General features: G+C 35.2%; 1 protein-coding gene across 4 annotated transcripts in view; it reads right to left on the bottom strand.

The window, feature by feature from the left end:
* aff2 (ALF transcription elongation factor 2) overlaps positions 1-14,836 on the bottom strand; it is a 197,406-nt gene extending 182,570 nt beyond the window's left edge. For all 4 annotated transcript variants that reach the window (XR_015924988.1, XM_088597508.1, XM_088597509.1 and 1 more), the window contains exon 1: positions 14,627-14,836. Coding sequence is in view for 3 of the 4 variants with exons in the window: in XM_088597508.1 (XP_088453634.1) it covers positions 14,627-14,679 (53 nt within the window). In the remaining variant the exon portion in view is untranslated. The remainder of the gene's footprint in view (positions 1-14,626) is intronic.
* Positions 14,837-18,846: the final 4,010 nt, after the last annotated feature.

Below are 18,846 nucleotides of genomic sequence, written 5' to 3'. Positions count from 1 at the left end.
ATTTAAAATAACACATTCAATAAACAGAGCTGAATAAAACATAGAATAGAAATAAAAGTTAATGTATTCTACACAGGACGTCACATTAAAACTATTTTAACTTAAAAAAAAACACAATACCAATAAACAATGGTGTCTGTGTGTGTGCATTGTAGCACCACATGAAATCAAAGGCATTATGAGAGTCTTGAACCATATAGTGTGGCTAAGGCGCTAATGAACACAGAGTAGATTTAAACTGTTCACAGAGATATTCTAAGCAACATATAAACACACATCACTGCATAGCTACAATGAATCCACTTCTATATTTCCAGATTTTTCCATCCTCATTGATGGACCAGTGCTGGTCTCAAATATGTTTCAAATTAATCTATATCTATGTAAAGACATGTAATTATTACAGCTGATATCACACTATGTGCATTTGAAATTATTTACATTCAATATCAACTAAAGATATACTGATATAAATAAACAGATTATGTGTTCTGTATAATATAGTTAAAGGTTTCCAATATACAGTAGTATAGAATAAGTAGTTAATATTTTCTACAGACAGTGCTGTAAGGATGTAAAAAAAATACATAATATCAGATTACTGAAGACTCTTTAATATTGGTGTAAACCCAATTTGTGCCACACAGCCAAAGCCTAAAACCATGTAATGAAATACAGATCTTGTTTGGTAAGCGAAACATGCAGTATATATTACAGATTTTACAACTGGCAATGCCATAATCCTGATATTTATGTTGTCTGTTGTTTTATGTGTTTACTATTAATTTTTAAAAGAAAGATGTACCTCAAAAGCACAGGTGGGACTGAATATATCATTAGCTATTATGATGGAAATCATGGGCCAGAGTTCAAGAAAAAATTCTATAAAACATTACTGTAAAGAAACACAACTAGACAGTTTAGTATCTTTCTGAAGAATGTCAATAACCAGGAAAGAAAAACTATTATTTGGCTTTAATCCTGGCCCCAGCATAACCCCAGAATCTACACAAGTGGAGTCTATCAATGTCACTGTTAATGTAATATCCCAGACACAATCTAATGACGGCTGTAATTATATATGAATATGTAATGCAGGACATGTCTATACAGAATATGTCTATTAAAAGACAAAAATCTTCCACACAATCCCAATACAAAGGATTGCAATTCAGTGTTTGAAAGGGACTGAACAGCAATACTGAGAGTCCAAGTTCCCCAAATAATATTTTAAAGATGAGATAAAACATGATAGAACTGTGATAATATAGACACTAATTACTATTCTACTACATTTTTGAAAAGGAAATGTTTTATTTAGAAGCAATGGAAAAATAAGTTGTTACTTCAATCTCTATAATTATGGCAAAGGTTCATAGTGAAGCGGTATTATTTCTCCAATGCAGAAATCTATATCATTGCCATACTAGATCAACCAGAATAGTTTTGAACCTCGTAAAACAGAGGTTTGAGAAAAAGAAACTTGTTTGTTACTGTTCCAATATACTCAGCTTTGAAAAACACGATGTTTTTACATACACCTTGAGTTTCTTCGAACTGAGTGGTCACGTGTAAAAAAATGTAATGTTAAAACACAATGAAACATGAAATTAATACATTTTAAAAATATTAATATTGACTGTATTTGACCTGTATGATTGGTTATCAGAAGATGTTTTGCTGTTACAGCCAAAATGTAAAGCAATCCAATCCAACATAAAGTGACAAAAGCATTCAACTCTAGCTTCCATCTTGTATTATTCCATGTATTATTATAAAATATTATAATAGATATAATGTATTATATACTGTAAAAAGGTTTATTAAAATTCTTACATTTGCCTCAGTAAATTAACATTTTATTACTAACATTTCCAAAAATATAGTTTGGGGATTACAAAAACTGATAAAAAAGACGGCATAACATGAAATTGTCCCTTGGAAATAACATAATAAGCAAAACAAAAATCTGAAATCTGCAATTAGCTCTAAAACTAAGTATATATACGGTATTTTTTTCTCTAGGGTAAAGTTAAAGTGATCAGGAAATTATGGAAATAGAAACACAGTTCCAATACTTGGCAAAAGCAAATGCAACTATATATTTAAATTGACCACATTTTATAAATAGTTGTGGAAATCGCAATATCAGGCACTACCTTCGGAATTTAAAGGTCAAATTTAGATAAGTCCCATTACAAAGTGTGTTGTTATGAGGTAAAATATACAACCTGCTACACCAAAAAAACTTAAATCAAGGCACCTTCAATGGGTAAAAGATACAGGAGATTATCTAAAATTTCATTTGGCATAGTCTTTCCACAACAGACTGTATAATGCAATTGCATAAGTAATGTTGAATTATTTTTCCATTAACTGTACAATACCAACCCCAAAAAATTAGGTATCCAACAAGCCTAGAAAGTAGCTTCATAAAAAGTATGTTAAAACAAAAACTGAATAAGTTCCATTTTTTCATGGGAGGTACTGTAATTGTTTTCATGGCTTTTTTTCTTAACCTCTGGGTTCTTTGAATACTTTTTTCTGTTTGAAGAGTCTGTCTTCTTGTCACGCTCACCTAATTGTTGAAGGGTCTACAGCTCAAGCGCTTCAGAATCACTGCAGTAGGAGCTCTCCTTATAATGCATTACACGCTTGATGTTATAGGCTTTTCTGTTTCTGAAGATGATTGCATTTTGTCTCTTACTCCAGTATTCCTTTTGTTACCGACTATACTTAGCTATTCAGTGAATATTTGAACAAGACATTTTCTTAGTCCATTTCATCTTCTATGCCTCTCTTATCTACTGAAGCAACATTTTTAAATGATCACTGACACAGTGCATGTCTCTGATATTAATTGTTCTGCACCAGAAAATATTTGATAGCTGTGCCATATCATCATCAGTGGTGACCAATACTTGTTTTTGTTAATCAAAAATTCTGTATTGCACAGATTTAACACTGATCTGCTTTCCCCTTCATAAATTGCAGCCCTATGATAATAATACTATTAACAAAGTTAGTTCAGTGAATCTAAATCAAATGGTTTGGCTGCAGAACCATATTATTATAAACAATAAATAATTTGCCTAATGGTGTTGCATCAATAAGCTAAACATAGCAGCTCTTGCCAAACAAGCCCTTACACAGACTTTATTGCTTTAAAGCCACTGCAAACAAATAAGGTGTGATTCATTCACAGGCTGTCTCTTTTCTTCTGCAGTAACTGATGAGCTCAGTATATTGTTATACCCTACACCACCTGTACTACATATATTGGCCATACATAGTTTTGATAAAAAAGGTTACACAGGATGATAATATTACCAGAAACAGTGCATTGCATTCCTGTCTATTAGAAAATACTTTAATAAAAGATTGCTTCATGCTGAACTAATCATACTCATACTTGTAAAACCAAGCAATATGTTTTGCATATGCATTTGCATTACAGTATGCTGAAAACCACAGTTTCACCATTTAATGTCAATTACCATCCACATCTGTACTGTAAACATCTAATGATAAAACAGGCAACCCCTTCTGGATGTTGATAAGATCAGTGACAACTTAATGTTGCCTTGTTAAGATAACAAAGAAATAAAAGTGTAATCTGCTTCTGACAGTGTTGTCTCTAATAGCACTACATTTACATAATGAATTTGTCCTTTATATTTAGCATTTTTACAGGACTTAATAAGAATATAATCACCAAGACTAAGCTCGCACGCTCAAGCTACTTTAAACATCAAGGGTGTTTGTCTTATCACTGCCTCTGTAAAGTATACAGACACCAATTTTCAAACAAATACAGTTCTGTGCACTAAACTGGAAATATGATAGCATTAGTATTCCGGCCCTTCACTTTATGACAGGCAGTAGCATGTCTACCATCTTTTCAGTGAGATCAGCAGTGTCTGACTGTGGGATTGCAGTCCCTTCATGACAGAGAACGGGTATCAGGAAAACCTGTCAGACATGTCTAATTCAGCATTTATCAAAGTTATGGAAGTGTGCTGAACATACAAAATGTATGTTAAAAAAATGTAAACAAAAAATGTCTTTTTCACATTCCTGCAGTTAACTTTGTATGTTTTATATGTGTGAATACAGAGAGAGAGACATACACATGCAGTATACTACATATATGCTGATAACTAATGAGCTTGCGATTACAGGAACCTGTTTCTGAATCCCACTTGATAATTTGCTTTAATATTGATAATTACATTCCTCTGAGGAATTTTCCTTCCCCATTCCTTTGAGTTGTAATCGTCTATTTTATAAATTTATAGAAATCAAAGGTCAAAGAAAACACTGATATAGTTAAAACAAAAGCTTCTCACCAGCTCCTACAGTAAAACTATTAAATCATCTTATTTGTCACACCATGCTTTCTGCTGAAGCACTGACCTTTGAAGCCGCAGAGTAAATTGTTCAGTAACATTAAGGTAAGCTATTAACTGGAGGATATTCAAATACAGTCCAACCAATCAGAAGACAGATAATTTCTACAGGCTTTCATGCTTCCTAAGTAAAATTAATTGTTCATGGATTTCAATTATTTTTTTTTACGCCAAATATTATTCAGAGTAATTCAATTATCCTTTTTTCAAGGTAATCTCAGTAGCTACACTTAATGAGATAGAGAAACACACCAAACTGCAGTTTTATGCCACCAGTATTATGCCAATAATTTATCAAATATTGAAGATGGAAGAATACATCCATGAACATTTATGTACCTATTTAACAGCAAAAACAATTCCAGAGGTGAAATATAAGAAAGTTAATAATATAGTTTAATAAATGTTGTTTTGCCTTACCCTTACATATTGGGCTGCATCATCAAAGAATACAATACATTTCTATGAGACCACATTACATGAAAACATGTTGATAATTTCTGTTAGCAGAACCATGTGCAAAATTAAAGATTGTTTTCTTTTCTTAACACACTTTTACAAGTTTCGATGCTTATTTGTTACACCACTCAAAAAAAGGAAAAAAAGTAACCATTTAATTTATTGAGGAATTGTTACAGAAGCACTGAAATAAGCTATTAACGAACTGACATCAGTAACTCTTTGTATATGTAAGACTTGGTATGAAAACCTAGTGGTTATCATCATGCAATACAACATTGGAATACTAGCAATACAGGAAAAGGTTTCATCAGATAAGTAAAGTGTATATTTAAAAAACTAATACACTGAAATTAATATACTTGTACAGCAAGCACATCAAGACCACCATTCAACACCCATTTAGTGAAAACTGGGACAGCGAATGACTTAACCCCCCAAGTCTGATAAAGTAAATCTCTATACGCTTGGGTAAACCAGAGCACAGGCCATGAGTACAAGACTATAACCAGCAGCACTGCATGGATGCGACTTAAAAACGTTTGCTTTTGCCTGGGTTGGTTATAGCAGGGCTCCAGACAATGCCATCTTTAATGTTTCTTCTTTTGTGTACTTTCTTGTCTCTGATTAATGAATGGGCTTGTATTTGCTTTTGCTATTACTAGTCTTAATTTATTTGGCTGATGTCTTTTATTGAAAGGATCTAAACGTCTACCCATTTGTACAGACATTGCTCTGGAGCAGTCTAAGTGAAGTATCTTGCTCAAGGGTTCGACGGCAGTCTCACCCCTGGGATTTGAACCCACAAATATCCAATAACAAGTCCAGACCTCTTACCACTTTTAAAATAATAAAAATTATGTTTCTATTAAATTTAGAATTGTCTTGAGATATTTAATACAGAATTGTGGTTCTACTTGAATTACATTAATTTCACGTAATGAAAGATTATAGCCTGGTTGTTACATTAAGGGATAACTTAACTAAAGTCCATACACCATACAGTGTTCATAATGGACAAATATAATAAATAGTCCTTTATGTATTTGTAGAAGGCCTCCCAAATACCAGAAATATTTAGTTACAACTTAAATAAAAATAATGAAGTAACACATGAGATGATTACTAGAAATTCAGTTTGCAGTTCTCTTGCACTACAGATTTTGCATTTGATCCTATTACAGATGCATATTTAGAAGTACACAAAAACATCAGATTGCTTGATGTTATTACTCCATTACTTTATCTTGCCTTAAGATACACCCCTGGAGTGCAACAGGAACATTCAACAGAGTATAGCCTACACCATGCAGGATTCCTCTGTTCTGTTTCACAAAGGAAAAACTGCATCACTGACCAGACAAAAATAAAAGCATCTTACAATGTTTTGGAAATAAATGGATGGAGGGGTCAACAACACTGTGGTAACAATTTATCAATGCAGACAGACAGAAAACAAAGTGAAATGTCAGGCGTCTGAGGTAACCCTGCTGTTCTCCACTCCCACAAATCACGTTGAAGAACAAGAGCAGTAATCCACAGCCTCGCTCCCTGTTAGTCACCATTCCCAACTTCATCAACATTCCTCTCCCAAGTTCCACTCACCCATTCTTACAGGTCTATTACCCTGCACTGATGGACACAGTGCTAACAAGATTCTGTCAAGCTTACTTAGGCTGTTCTCTGTTTAACTCAGATTTACATTCACGAGGTAATTACTGTAGGCCTTATTAGGTCTATGGTAATTAGCACTCTGTTATTAGCTGTGATGGCAGGAGTGCCAGAGAAAGGCTTAACTGAAGTGTGAGGGTGAGGGCTGGAAGAGGCTTCCTGATCCTCCTGGGCTTTGCTGGCTCTGGGAGTGCTGCCTCGGGCCTCCTCCACCCATGAGGGCTGACATTGGCCAGATAAACAGCGTGTCAGGCAGCAGGGCCCAGGACTAACTTTAGAGAGCACCCGCTAGATTAGCGCTCCACTGATAAAAGAAGTTCCTTGGCCGAGTGATAACTGTTTCACTGTTATCACTCGTCCTTCTACACACCATCCACTCTTGAGAAGCACCCTCTTCAATATCACCGGAATTCACAGCTGCTTACAGGAATTCACTAATTACAGTAATTCCTGAGAGAGCAGCTCTTTATTATTTCATTATTATTTCATCTAGCAATGTCCTGAATTCAAAAGGTATAGATAGACTCTCTGTTGAGGACTGTTTTATCAGACATTCATGGACTTCATTTTACAAGACAACAATGTCCCTGTTCTAAGGATAGTGTTGGAAATAAAAGCAAAGGTACAATCGTGTGAATCTTTAGTGCTGTATTAATAAAATAATTTTAAAACTCAAGCTGTAAATTTTCCTTGTGTGGAAACATTTTGCTCGAAGAAATAGAAAGGGAAAATTCTTGATCGACGTTAATAACATCTTTGGTATACAGATATACTTTCCTGTAACGTTTATCTTGTAATCGGGTCTATTTAAACAGCTCCATCTAAACATGGATGGATTAATCTAATACAAATTATAAGATGAAAATCTATAAATTGGCTAGAACCCATAAGTTGAAAGATCCATTTGTTGGTAGAAACACAAAGAATTGACATACAATTTGTAGAGACCGAATGGAAAGATGGCTAAAGAAGCAATGGAAAAAGCAGAAGCTTGGCTTGGAAAAGCAGAATGTATGTCTTTACGGGATATCTGCATATGGAGATTTAATTATGGCTGTGCCCATATTTTAATAATATTTTAATATTAAGTTATTTGTATTTCATTTACCACATGTTAAAATACCTTTGGCTTTTATCTTTACCTTCCCTTTCCTTAAAGAATGGTACTTAAAGACTCTTTTGGAGTTTTTCCAAATTCTCCCTATGCTTGTTCTGATGTCCTCTTTACAGGTTAATGTAGTAGGACAGTCAAACTACTGTATCAGTACTGCTTTTGTCTGTTATTTATTACCAACGTTGGCATGCTAAAAAATGCTTTCAATTGGAAAAGATAGGCATCTCCATTTATCATGATCAATTTTTATTTCTTTGCTGTTCTTGCATGATCTCCCTTTTTAATGATGATGGTGGTAATAATAGCCATTTACCATTTTTGTTAGTCATTTGTTTTTAAGACAGAAGTGGTTGATATTTTATTTAAAAATAAAGGATGCAAAACTATTGTTTTAAATTTACCTTTAACAATTTCAGTTTTAGTAAGAAGTATTTCATTTTAAAATGTAACTTTTATTACCTAAACAAATGTAATATTACAACAAATAGAGTAATAAGCAAGACAAAATATCACATAGTAGTACTTGGGAATATTGTAGAGGTGTGCGTGAATTACCAACCCTATTTGAATTGATTTAGCTGATGTTCGATGGAATACTGAGAAACCAGACTCTGAGATGGCTTAAGCCATGTATTATAATGCTATGATTATAATGCATTATATTGACTGTAATAAACTGCACATCTTTGTGTTTTTAATCTTGTACTTAGATATCCAAGATAACTTTAGTTGGGTCATCCAAAGAGGTCTGTAGCTCCAGATGAAGCTGGTAATTGAACACGATACCAGAGGGCAAAAATATGAGAAGGCTTCACCTATTCTGTCCCCACTATGGGATTGCTGCAGCTCGGCTTTATCATTCCACAGCATTTGGCTGTTCTGGCGAGTGATAAAATAAGGCCTGGGGCAGTAGACTTGGCAGGGTTTCTGTGAAATGACATGCCAGGAGCTGAGGCGCTGCACCAGTGTCACAGCGATGGAAGTGGAACGAGGTGGACTGGAATGAAATGCCAGCAGGCTGCCTGGCATCAGTGCCTTTTCATGCCAAGCACAAATGAGATTGGCATTCCCTGAGATCTGCCTCTCTGGTGTGTTGCATTGCATATATCACTTAGCAAATGGATACGTGTACACCAGACAAAATACAGGAAGCAATGTGCAATCTGTGACAGGCTCACCTCAGATCAAATTAAAATAAGACAAGTAGATACTGAAGCAAATACATAAAGATTGTCAGTTCTATCTTCGTTAAACTGTGTGTAACTGTTAAACTGATACTAGAATAAGGTGCACTAATTTGTTTCTTAACTGTATGGAAAAAGAGGTAAACATGAATGTAGAATGTTCTGGGCCACATGGACTTGTTTTTGGCTACTACTATTTAAGTGTTTGTAGTAATCTTTGGAATCTTTTTCTGCATTTTAAAACATTTCCTCTGTAGAAATGTATTCCCTCCTGTGCTTCTTTTATTATGTCAGACATTTCTGCTCAACCAAATTCAATTGACTGCATATTCCATTCCTTGGCTTTTCCTTCCAGTGTTTCTTTTCTGTCTGTGAGCTTAATATCACAGCAGTGCTGGAAATTATATCACTTATGTTTGCTCGTGATATTTTAAAGATGCACAGTTGTGTCATAAATAACATCTTAAAATGAGAAGTGTTTATATAGAATTTGACATTTTTTCAAGATATTGCTGCAGTCTGTTGTGGCATTAAAATAGCATCAATCTCCTCAGCTGTGCCTTGTTTGGTTGTGCCAAGTGTGTTATGATGGACTTGAGAGTCTTGCTGTATAGTTTTCAAACAGAAGATAACTATTTCAGAATTACTGTTTATTGCGTTGTGCTTATACTGCTGTCATGTGATCTCTGCAGAAAGCCTATAATAACTACTCAACTAGGGTTACAAAATTACTCCAGTATGTTGGGCAATTCTGTCTTTTTGTTTCTCCAGCAAAAATGATACTCTGGATGAATTTCTAAGTAACTGCTTTTCATTTACTGTGAAATACACGAAGCTTAGTAATGCACAGTACTGTATATATGAGCTGGAGAGTTTCATGTGAGATGCTGTATGTACTAGATTTGTAAGAGTACACTTACAGTATTACTCTAGGTGTTTAGTGAACCAAGACAGGGGATTTAAAAAAAATATATCTAAACAATGCTGCAGAAAAGGGCTACACCACTCTGCACTGAGGGTATTTTAAAATTATCTGTGATCTGCTGTGTTTTCTGATCACTGAATGATTACAGAAACTGCATTCCAGCCAAAACAGAAGATGGAATTCTGTTTTCTTTAATTACAGTGTATCTCAGTACTGTTTAAATAATTATGGATGTATAATGCTCCTGCATTGTAAAGCTATTTTTTTATGGATTAAAAATGCATTAAAGACATCCATTCACAGTAATTGTATATTTGTATAATCTGAATGCACAGATAACGTCTTTTTTTAAACAGTATTGTAGATGTTGTCCTGCTCAGAAATCAAGAATTCTTCTGTGGCCATATTTGCAGTGTGCATCAAATGTGGATTGAGAGACATTTAACATTATTAGTACAGTGAACAGATGTATCACAGTAGCCATAACAGTAAAAAGAGAAGAAAGCCCTGAGGTAAGAACTACTTTGCAAGACTTTTTATGCTATAATGGATCAATATTGAATAAACTGTTAACCTGCATAGAAAATAAAGATACATCTGCAGTACCTTAAAAAATGTTTTTTTAAATGGATAGATTTAATTCAGATATACTGTACAGCATATACCGTATACAAATAATCTATTCTTATAGCTCATTTCGCACCTCGCTGAATTTTTCTCACTATGCTATAGAATTCTACTTGATTAATCTCAACACTTGTTCTACCTAAACCAGCATGAGTTTAATCAAATAAAAATCAATATCCCTGTAATAAAATTGTCCTTGACATAAAAGGCAACTGTGAAACAATATTATTTTCTAAAATAATTTTCACAATTGTATTTCTTTAGCTGTTTTTTATATAGAGAAAGTGTTACAGAGCATCTGCTCAAGGATTTTAATGAAGTGAAAATATATTGTTGAACAAGCTTGCTGCATAGCATGTATTTAGAAATGATGCACAAGTTACTTTTTGAGAAAGTAAAAAAGAAAGTGGAATCCATCTTAAAGTCCAATTCTGACCAAAATGAAGAAAAAAATGCCTCCATATGACAAGATACTACTTTACATTTTTTCATTCTTGCATAAGCAAGCCCCTTCAGTGATTTTTTTTCTTTCTTCATATCTTTTTCTACTTAACATCAAAGAATTAAAGGCAGTCTTTAACACCTCAATCCAGGTTACACTCCCACCAGATGTTTTCCAAGGTTTATCAGGTTTGATCATATTAACATTAATTCTGACAACTTACGTCCTTAAAATCATAACTACAACTGACAAACACAAATAATAGGGAGTGTTTCAACTATTGCTGTGCCTATATTTTATAACCACATAATTATATAAGAATTCTCTAATTATTTTTATCTGTGTTGCATTGGTTGGCCCTTCTTTTATTTGTGTATTGAATGTGACTGCAAAGAAAACTCAGTAGCTGCGGGACTGAACGTTAAAGTGGAGTGCCTTTTACACGGATGCCCTTCGATTTTTACAGTGAATGCACCCTGGGTTTTTGCTTTCAGGGAGCCAAAGTATAAACTATGCAATAGATCAGCAGTAGATGCCAAGGAACTACATCAAACAACACTTTAATTGTTTGACCAAGTACATTTTAAACATTGAACACATCTGTGGATCACAGCAGCATAAGGATGTTATTTGCAGTAAGAATACTAAGATATCTGTAAATGTTTTCCCTGCCACTTCCAACATTTGTGTTACTGAAAGTTTCTGAAAACAAAACCTTAATCCGGTCCATAAACTTCCAAAGGAATTCATTATTATTTGAACTTCAGACTATAGCACTTGATATATAACCAAGTTATATCATTAATAATTTAAGAAACATCAAATGTCTATCATATTAGTAGACTTTAAAATAAATATTCTATTTTAATCAAATCAAATTATTTAGGCTAGCATTTAAATACCCCATATGTTAATTTAGTAGCCAATAAACATTACTTAAGTAAAACTGAATTTACAAAATGTAAGATATTCCTTATCAATCAAAACCTGACGAGGAAATCAGGTGAATGTATTTATCATCTCAGTGTACTTAAATGCCAGAAATGGACACAACTAAAAAAATAATCAATATGATCTCAATTAAAATTCACATAACCATATAAAAAACTATAAAATCAAACTGTGAAAAAAACACAGGTTGTCTGTTCTAGCAGCATTTACTAGCAGCAGGGAAAAAGCACTGTAAGGTTTGGAAGGTTCACACCTATCTTCTCTGACACAGAGTATACATTATATGATCATCTCCAAAAGTACATTGAAGTACAGTACATGCAGCACTGAGCCTCTTCAGAATAAAGAAGAATGCTACAAGAAAAGCTGAAGCAAGAGTAGGCAGAAGGGAAAAGTGAGAGGAAAGTCCATACAGCACAAGCAGAAAGCGAAGGCTGATTTTTATGAGTAAAAAGGAGAGAGGAGAGTGAGGAAGCAAAAGAAGAGAGAATTCCAAAGAGAAAGAGAGAGTGATCAAGGAAAAGAGGGAGGAGAAAACACAAGAGCAACTGAGTGGGTGAGCCTGGTATACAGATGGTGGAGTCTCAGTCTTGATGTCTACACACAGAGACCTTTCAACTTTCTATTAATGTAGCCGTTCATGGAGTGTTTAAGGCCCTTCCAGAAGGCTGACAGTTTGCTGTATTTGCAGGAATAACTATATTACTGAGAGGCCTTTAAAAAAGCTGACTATTGATTAGAAAAGTGACTCCACCAGCAAAAAATACATGTAAGACAGAAAATTCTTGCTCTGCAGAGTATGTCCACTTGAGTTTTTTTGCACTTTATTTTTAACTGTTTAAAACAAATTCAAACTTTAAAAATAAGAAAGTAGAATAAAAAACAGACAGCTATTTTTGCACCATGCAAATACATTTTCTGCATTGCTAAATTTAATATGAATTAGGAATGTCTTTATAATAATTATTAATCACTAGTAACAGTACAGTTGGTGTTTTTCATGTTACACTAATTAAAGATCACCTGGCACAGTGTATGAGAGTTTACCCCAGTGTCCTGGCTCAATTCCACTCTTGTCTTGAACAATCGGGACTACCTAAGGTTCACCTTTAATTGAAAAGGTTCAGTAAGTTCTCACCCCACCCCCTGATCCGCTATGCAGTGGGGCTGCCGGCACTGAACGGTAGCCACACATCACCCAGGTAGGGCTGCACTTCAGTGGAGGAAGAAGTGGGTTCCCTCCTTTAGGTTAAGTATTTTACAGTCCTTTAAGATGAAATGCACCATACAAATTCAAGGAATTTTCAATTAATATAATGACTTTATTGTATTACAATTATTTAAAATACGTTTTAGTAAAGCTGTTGTTGATGATTTTACAACTGCTGTCAAAAAATTAACTATCATATGGGATTTGGAATGTTCTACAACATAAACGTATTGCAGGGGTTTCCCTTTAATTTTATTACAACTGTTGGCTTCAATATAGAAATCTGTTTCCACAATGACGGACGCATCTGGTAGGGAGAGACGAGAACAGCAGTAGACTCGATACAGGTCAGAGACCCGTCAGAATACATGGTCCCACCACAAGGTGGCTCTGCTACTAATTACAAGAACTGCAATTAGTAAGGCATTACTGTAATTCTACTTCGTTTTTGCAATTAATTGGAAATAAATACTTTTACTGATACTGTAACAACAAATGCGTGTTAATCAGGATTAACTTAAACTACATCATCCATATAACTGCTTAGTCCAATGCACAAAGTATGATTTATCAACTGTAGATAAATTCATATTGTCTGCCTTATGTTAACCTTTCATTACATTGAAATGAATGCAAATACTGCGAAAAGCACTATTTTATGTGGCCTCTAGAAGTAAATACCAGTAACCTCTGCACGAACAAGTAAAAAGTCCTGTAATGTATTTAATCGCCACGGTATTGTCTGTAAGTACTACCTGATTCAAGAATGTCAGCTTTAGAGATACAACCAGTGTTAATAAATCATAAGGAAATGTTATTTTGGAAATTTCTCGCAACAGATGATCGTTTACAGCGACATGGAATACTGAAAAATTAAACTATAGCTGCAAACAACACAGAAATTGTTCTAACGGGCTTCCAGTAAAAACGGATTCAAGGGGCTGCAACACTGCCAGGTGAGGTAACAAATTAAAATGCATAGGATTTCCCCATCGGACATTTATGAAAAAGTTCACACCAATAGTTGTGGCACGCATCTCAAACAAAAGACGTGAATATACCTTTTACATGTATTCTCAGAGAATGACACATTTTCAAAATGCTGTTACTACGTACTGCGTGTCCACTTTTTAAGCAACAGATTTCATGCAGATTAAGTTGTTTGTGCAACAAACAATTAACTTAAAAAATGTGATGCAAAAGTACTGCTTAAATTAACCTACACTTTCGCTCTATACAATAACAGGCACTAAAGATGGATAACTTCTTATCCGTTTGACGCCTATTAAAGACTAATTCTCTGTGTTAAAAATACCAGCCTTGAACTTAACCCATCAATGCAAGGAAGCACTAGGTGTCTCTCTACGTGCATTGAGCATTTTTTGATATAGCGCACAAAGATGTATTTATATATATATTGATAAATATAATGAAGAAAGAGTAGAAGCGCACAGAAGCGAAAATCCTGATCCCTCTGCTACGTGTACTGCAACCATCACATCGCAAGTTGCCACATAAACGCCGCGTTTCAGAATGTCATACAATAAAAGCCGGTGCATTGATGTAACCAGTTCAGAACGGCATGGGGAATGCTCATAACAAAGGCATAAAAATATAAACACACTTTAACCTACCACTGCTGCTCTAGTTCCCAGTCCCTAAAGAAGTCAAACTCAAATAGGTCCATGTTGGGTCCCCCGCAGTCTGATTCAGTAAGGTGTCCGCTCAACGTATGCGCCAGCCTGCATATACAGCGATTGCGTGTGTCTGCTAACTGTAACCAGCCGTACTGTACGTGCTCAGCTCAGCCCAGCCGCCGGGGAGAGCAGCGCTAGAGCCCTGTGCCTGCCTGGCTGGCTGAGAGAGGCAGGCTCAGCAGCGCACAGCTCGGGAAGGCGGGGTTTCAGGCGCCCCGAAGCCGTGACATGGAGCCGACGGTGGAGGAACTAAAGGATCTGGCTGTCATGATATCCAGGTGTCAGTAATAGCGGCAGAGTCCGGCCCTCCCCCTCTGTCAAAATCAGCTGTTCAGCGGTGGATGTGAAAAACGACTAAGTATGTGAATTTGTCCTATGAATAAAACATTATTATTATTATTATTATTAAACGGGTTTTCTCACTTTCTGCTTTCTACCTATTTCATTCACCTGGAAAGTTTACTACCCCAGGCTAGGATGGACAGGTGCGTACCACACTTATAAAGAATTCAGTGATAAAGCAGTACAAAAGCAATGTAAAAAAAAATGGTTGCAAAAGACGAGGTTGTTAGGCCATGATTTCTAATGAGTAATATTTACTGGAGAAAACGAATTTGTTAATAACTTTCTTCATTGGTATCCTATGAGACATGCACTTTTCTTTACGCACAATGTATCCCTACAAGAACCACATTATTTTATATTGTTGAGATAAAAATGTAATATAATTTTGCTTTAAAAAATAAATGAACACTTTTATTTCTATAAATTAATACATGTATATATAGAAGTTCAAGTAGGGAGCTGTGTCAGCATGCGAAGCCTGCGAAAGAGCAGGTAAAGGTTTATTCCCTGCTGAAAAGAAAAGAGACGCAACGTTTCTTACAGCTGAAGGAGGCTTCACAGCCAAAACATTGTGTCTCTTCTTTTCTTCTCAGCATGGAATAAACCTTTTTCTGTTGCCATGTCTATACAGTACATTCTACATAATAGTTTAGGTTGTAGATTTACAGAATTAAAAGTTTACATAGTATTGGGTTTCATAAAAAGTTGTGTCTGACTTATTGGGTGCACTAACTTTCCCTCTAGATGGAGGTTTGCTTAGGTCAGAATGAGCACATACTTAGCAAACTCAGGGATGTCTGAGAAAGGGGCAGAGAGACAAGCAAGCATGAAATCTCTCTTGGCACCTCTACTCATCCAGAGCTTTTCCTGGGCTGTTATTGGACTACAAAAAACATTCTCTTCCCAGCCACATTCCCCGATCAGCCATTGTTAACAGAATCCAAAGAGACTCCGTTGAGAGGTAAATTAAAGAAATGTGTGGCTATTTGGCCTTAACGTCATCATATTAATGAAAATTATGGGTTAGTCTTTGGTCAGAGCCAGACATAAATAGATCTTTTTCTTTCTTCTTTTTTTCAGCATGGAATAAACCTATTACTTGTTCCTTTGCAGCCTACGCATGCTGACGCAGCTACCCACCTGAACATAAATAGATTTGTGCTATTAGTTAAATAACAGAACTCTAGAAATCAATCTGTTTTATGATTTCAACTTTACTTTCTACCTGCACAATACAACAGTTCTTATATTGCAACAGTCAACTGTGTATTGATGATATATTAATTAGATTATTGTCAAGCACCAACTCTGGGTTTGAGTTTTTGAAACATTCAATGATAATTTATTGATCTCTAAGTCAAAATCTTGACCCTGTCATTTGATTGCATAATGCAGTTACATCTGTTTTCATCGGGTGACATTGCTTCCCTGCATGACAATGTCAATTAAATGATTTAAAGGCCATGAACATTAAGTTGTGACGACAGGTAATGACTGAGTTACTTCAATAACATTTAGACCAGACAATTATTGGATATTATTCAGCAATAACGATCCTTTATAATCTCATGATGTACACAATGAGAATATTAATTAAAATGATTAGCTTCTCATTTGGGGCTTCAGGACATTTTATAATTAACACCACATTTTGTCATTATCATTTTCTTTCCAAATAAACAAGCAAAATCATAAAAAGTGACAAAATCCCAATTGATGGTTATACTGTATACATACACACATATCACTGCTGAATTGTAAGTCAGTATTTTATGGAATCATATGCCATTAAGAGTTTTGATCTAATATTAAGTCCAAAATTAAAATAATTTGAACCAGAGGTCACCAGTGAAACCTATTGCATTCAAAACTGAGAAGTGAAGGTTTTTACACAAAAGCTTGTGAGTGTCTGGAATAGTTACCCAACTGCATTGTTGAAGCAACCTTCAAAAAACATGTGGATAATGACATTATTGGATCAATCTCCTACTAAAAACCAAATGAGCAAGATAGGCTAAATGACCACCTCTTGCTTGTAACCTTTATGTTCTTCTGTTCTGACAGCATGCTTAATGCAGGAGTAGGGGTGTGGCCTTATTCAGACACCACCCATATTTTCCTGAGAAGTGGCCGAAGAGACCAGGGGGAGACCTATTAGGAACTATTATTTCATTCTGCCTGATGTGGACTGCAACTCATGGAAAAAATAAAAATGTCAACACTTGGAAATTTTGTGGCACTTTTTGTACTCAGAAAATCTACCTGGATTTTAAGGAAATATATTAAAGAAAACACTTTTTAATTAAAACATTGAGTCTTTTTACATTTTGTTTCTTTTCTGTTTTTGTCAAGAGCAATCTTCAGTCATTCCTCTGTTGATGTCAGAAGATTGTTGTGGGGTTACTGAAGAGGGAAAAAACATCTCACTGTTGGTCTTGTGTCCAACCCCAATACAGTGCTGTAATGCATATCATATTAGTTGTGTAACTGTTAAACCTGATATTAATATTTTTCCTGACAGGAAATTTGTGTTCAGCTCACAGACATTGATGAGAGAAATTCCTTTCTCAGTGCCTGTAGTCTTTTGGAGCTCAGCACTGGCAAGGAATCCTACAGTGTGGGGCCAATAGGGTTCACAGAATCAAGTATTATAAAGCTCTGCCACAGCCTCTGCGCTTTCCCAATTTCAGTTTAGTCTTGAGCAACAAAAAAAAATCTACTGGAAAGGGCAAAGGAAGAAGTGGTGGTTGTCCTTACATAACCCACAGTGTTATTTTGTTCAGAAACCAGAAACTGCCTCTAGTATTTCCAGAACTGAAGATTAAAAAATGCACTACTTGTTCTCTCTACAGTAATGGTGTTGTTACCTGGTCTAATCTAATTTGTGTCATTTTTCTGAGAATTGTGGATGACAATATTCCTGTGTTACAGAAGCCCGAGCTAAGTTAGACAGCTGTTTTTATGAGAGGTTAAGTACCTTTCTAACTGTATCTGTCTGACTGTGACTATGTCTGAGACTTTTAGTAGCACAATGTGTTTGACACATTGTTGATACTAGGAAAAAAGAGTATTTGACATTCTAATTGTCAATTCATCTGCAAATCTTACTGAGCTGCCTTGGTTCAGCGTATGAAATGGTCTCAGATAAGAAAAGCATATGTAAATAATTAATTAACTAATTAAAAGCTCTGGAATATTACATTATTACAAGAAAAAAGGCAATGGCTGTCAGAACATTAAATGTCAGCCCTGAGAAAAAGTTGCCTAGTTTAAAAAATAAGAGAGGAATATGAGCAATCGGCTGCTATTTAGATGAAACAGATTGGAGTTATATATATAGTACAACCTTGCACTGACTGAGCGGGGCTGAAGGAGCCACATTATGGCTTAACAGCCTCCCATCGGTCCAGAGCCACAGGCTGTAGACCCCTGCCCATGTGCCCTGACACCTAGATCGCTATATGGCTCAAGTCCTGAAGTGTTCCATTTCGTTTCCACAATTTCTGTAGAAAAGAAGTGGAGCATCACCAACGATCATCATTTCAGACTTTTCACTTCCTGTAAATGACCAGACAGAATTCAAGAGTCCAGGTTGGCTTTTTGACCAATCTGATCAGGGTTCACTATTATCTAAACAAGAATTTAATAAGTAATAAAAAAAAATACAAGAAAGGGACAAACAGTGCTTTGTAGATGAAAAACAAAGAAACCATTGTTATAATACTCAGGAATGGCAATACAAATCTGTTTAAATTTGTATATGGTTAAACACCTTTTTTCAATGCACAAATAGATAACAATATTATAATAAT

This window comes from Lepisosteus platostomus, chromosome 10, assembly GCF_059453375.1.
Source record: "Lepisosteus platostomus isolate fLepPlt1 chromosome 10, fLepPlt1.hap1, whole genome shotgun sequence".
Lineage (NCBI taxonomy): Eukaryota > Metazoa > Chordata > Actinopteri > Semionotiformes > Lepisosteidae > Lepisosteus > Lepisosteus platostomus.
This window is presented reverse-complemented; position numbering and strand designations above follow the sequence as displayed.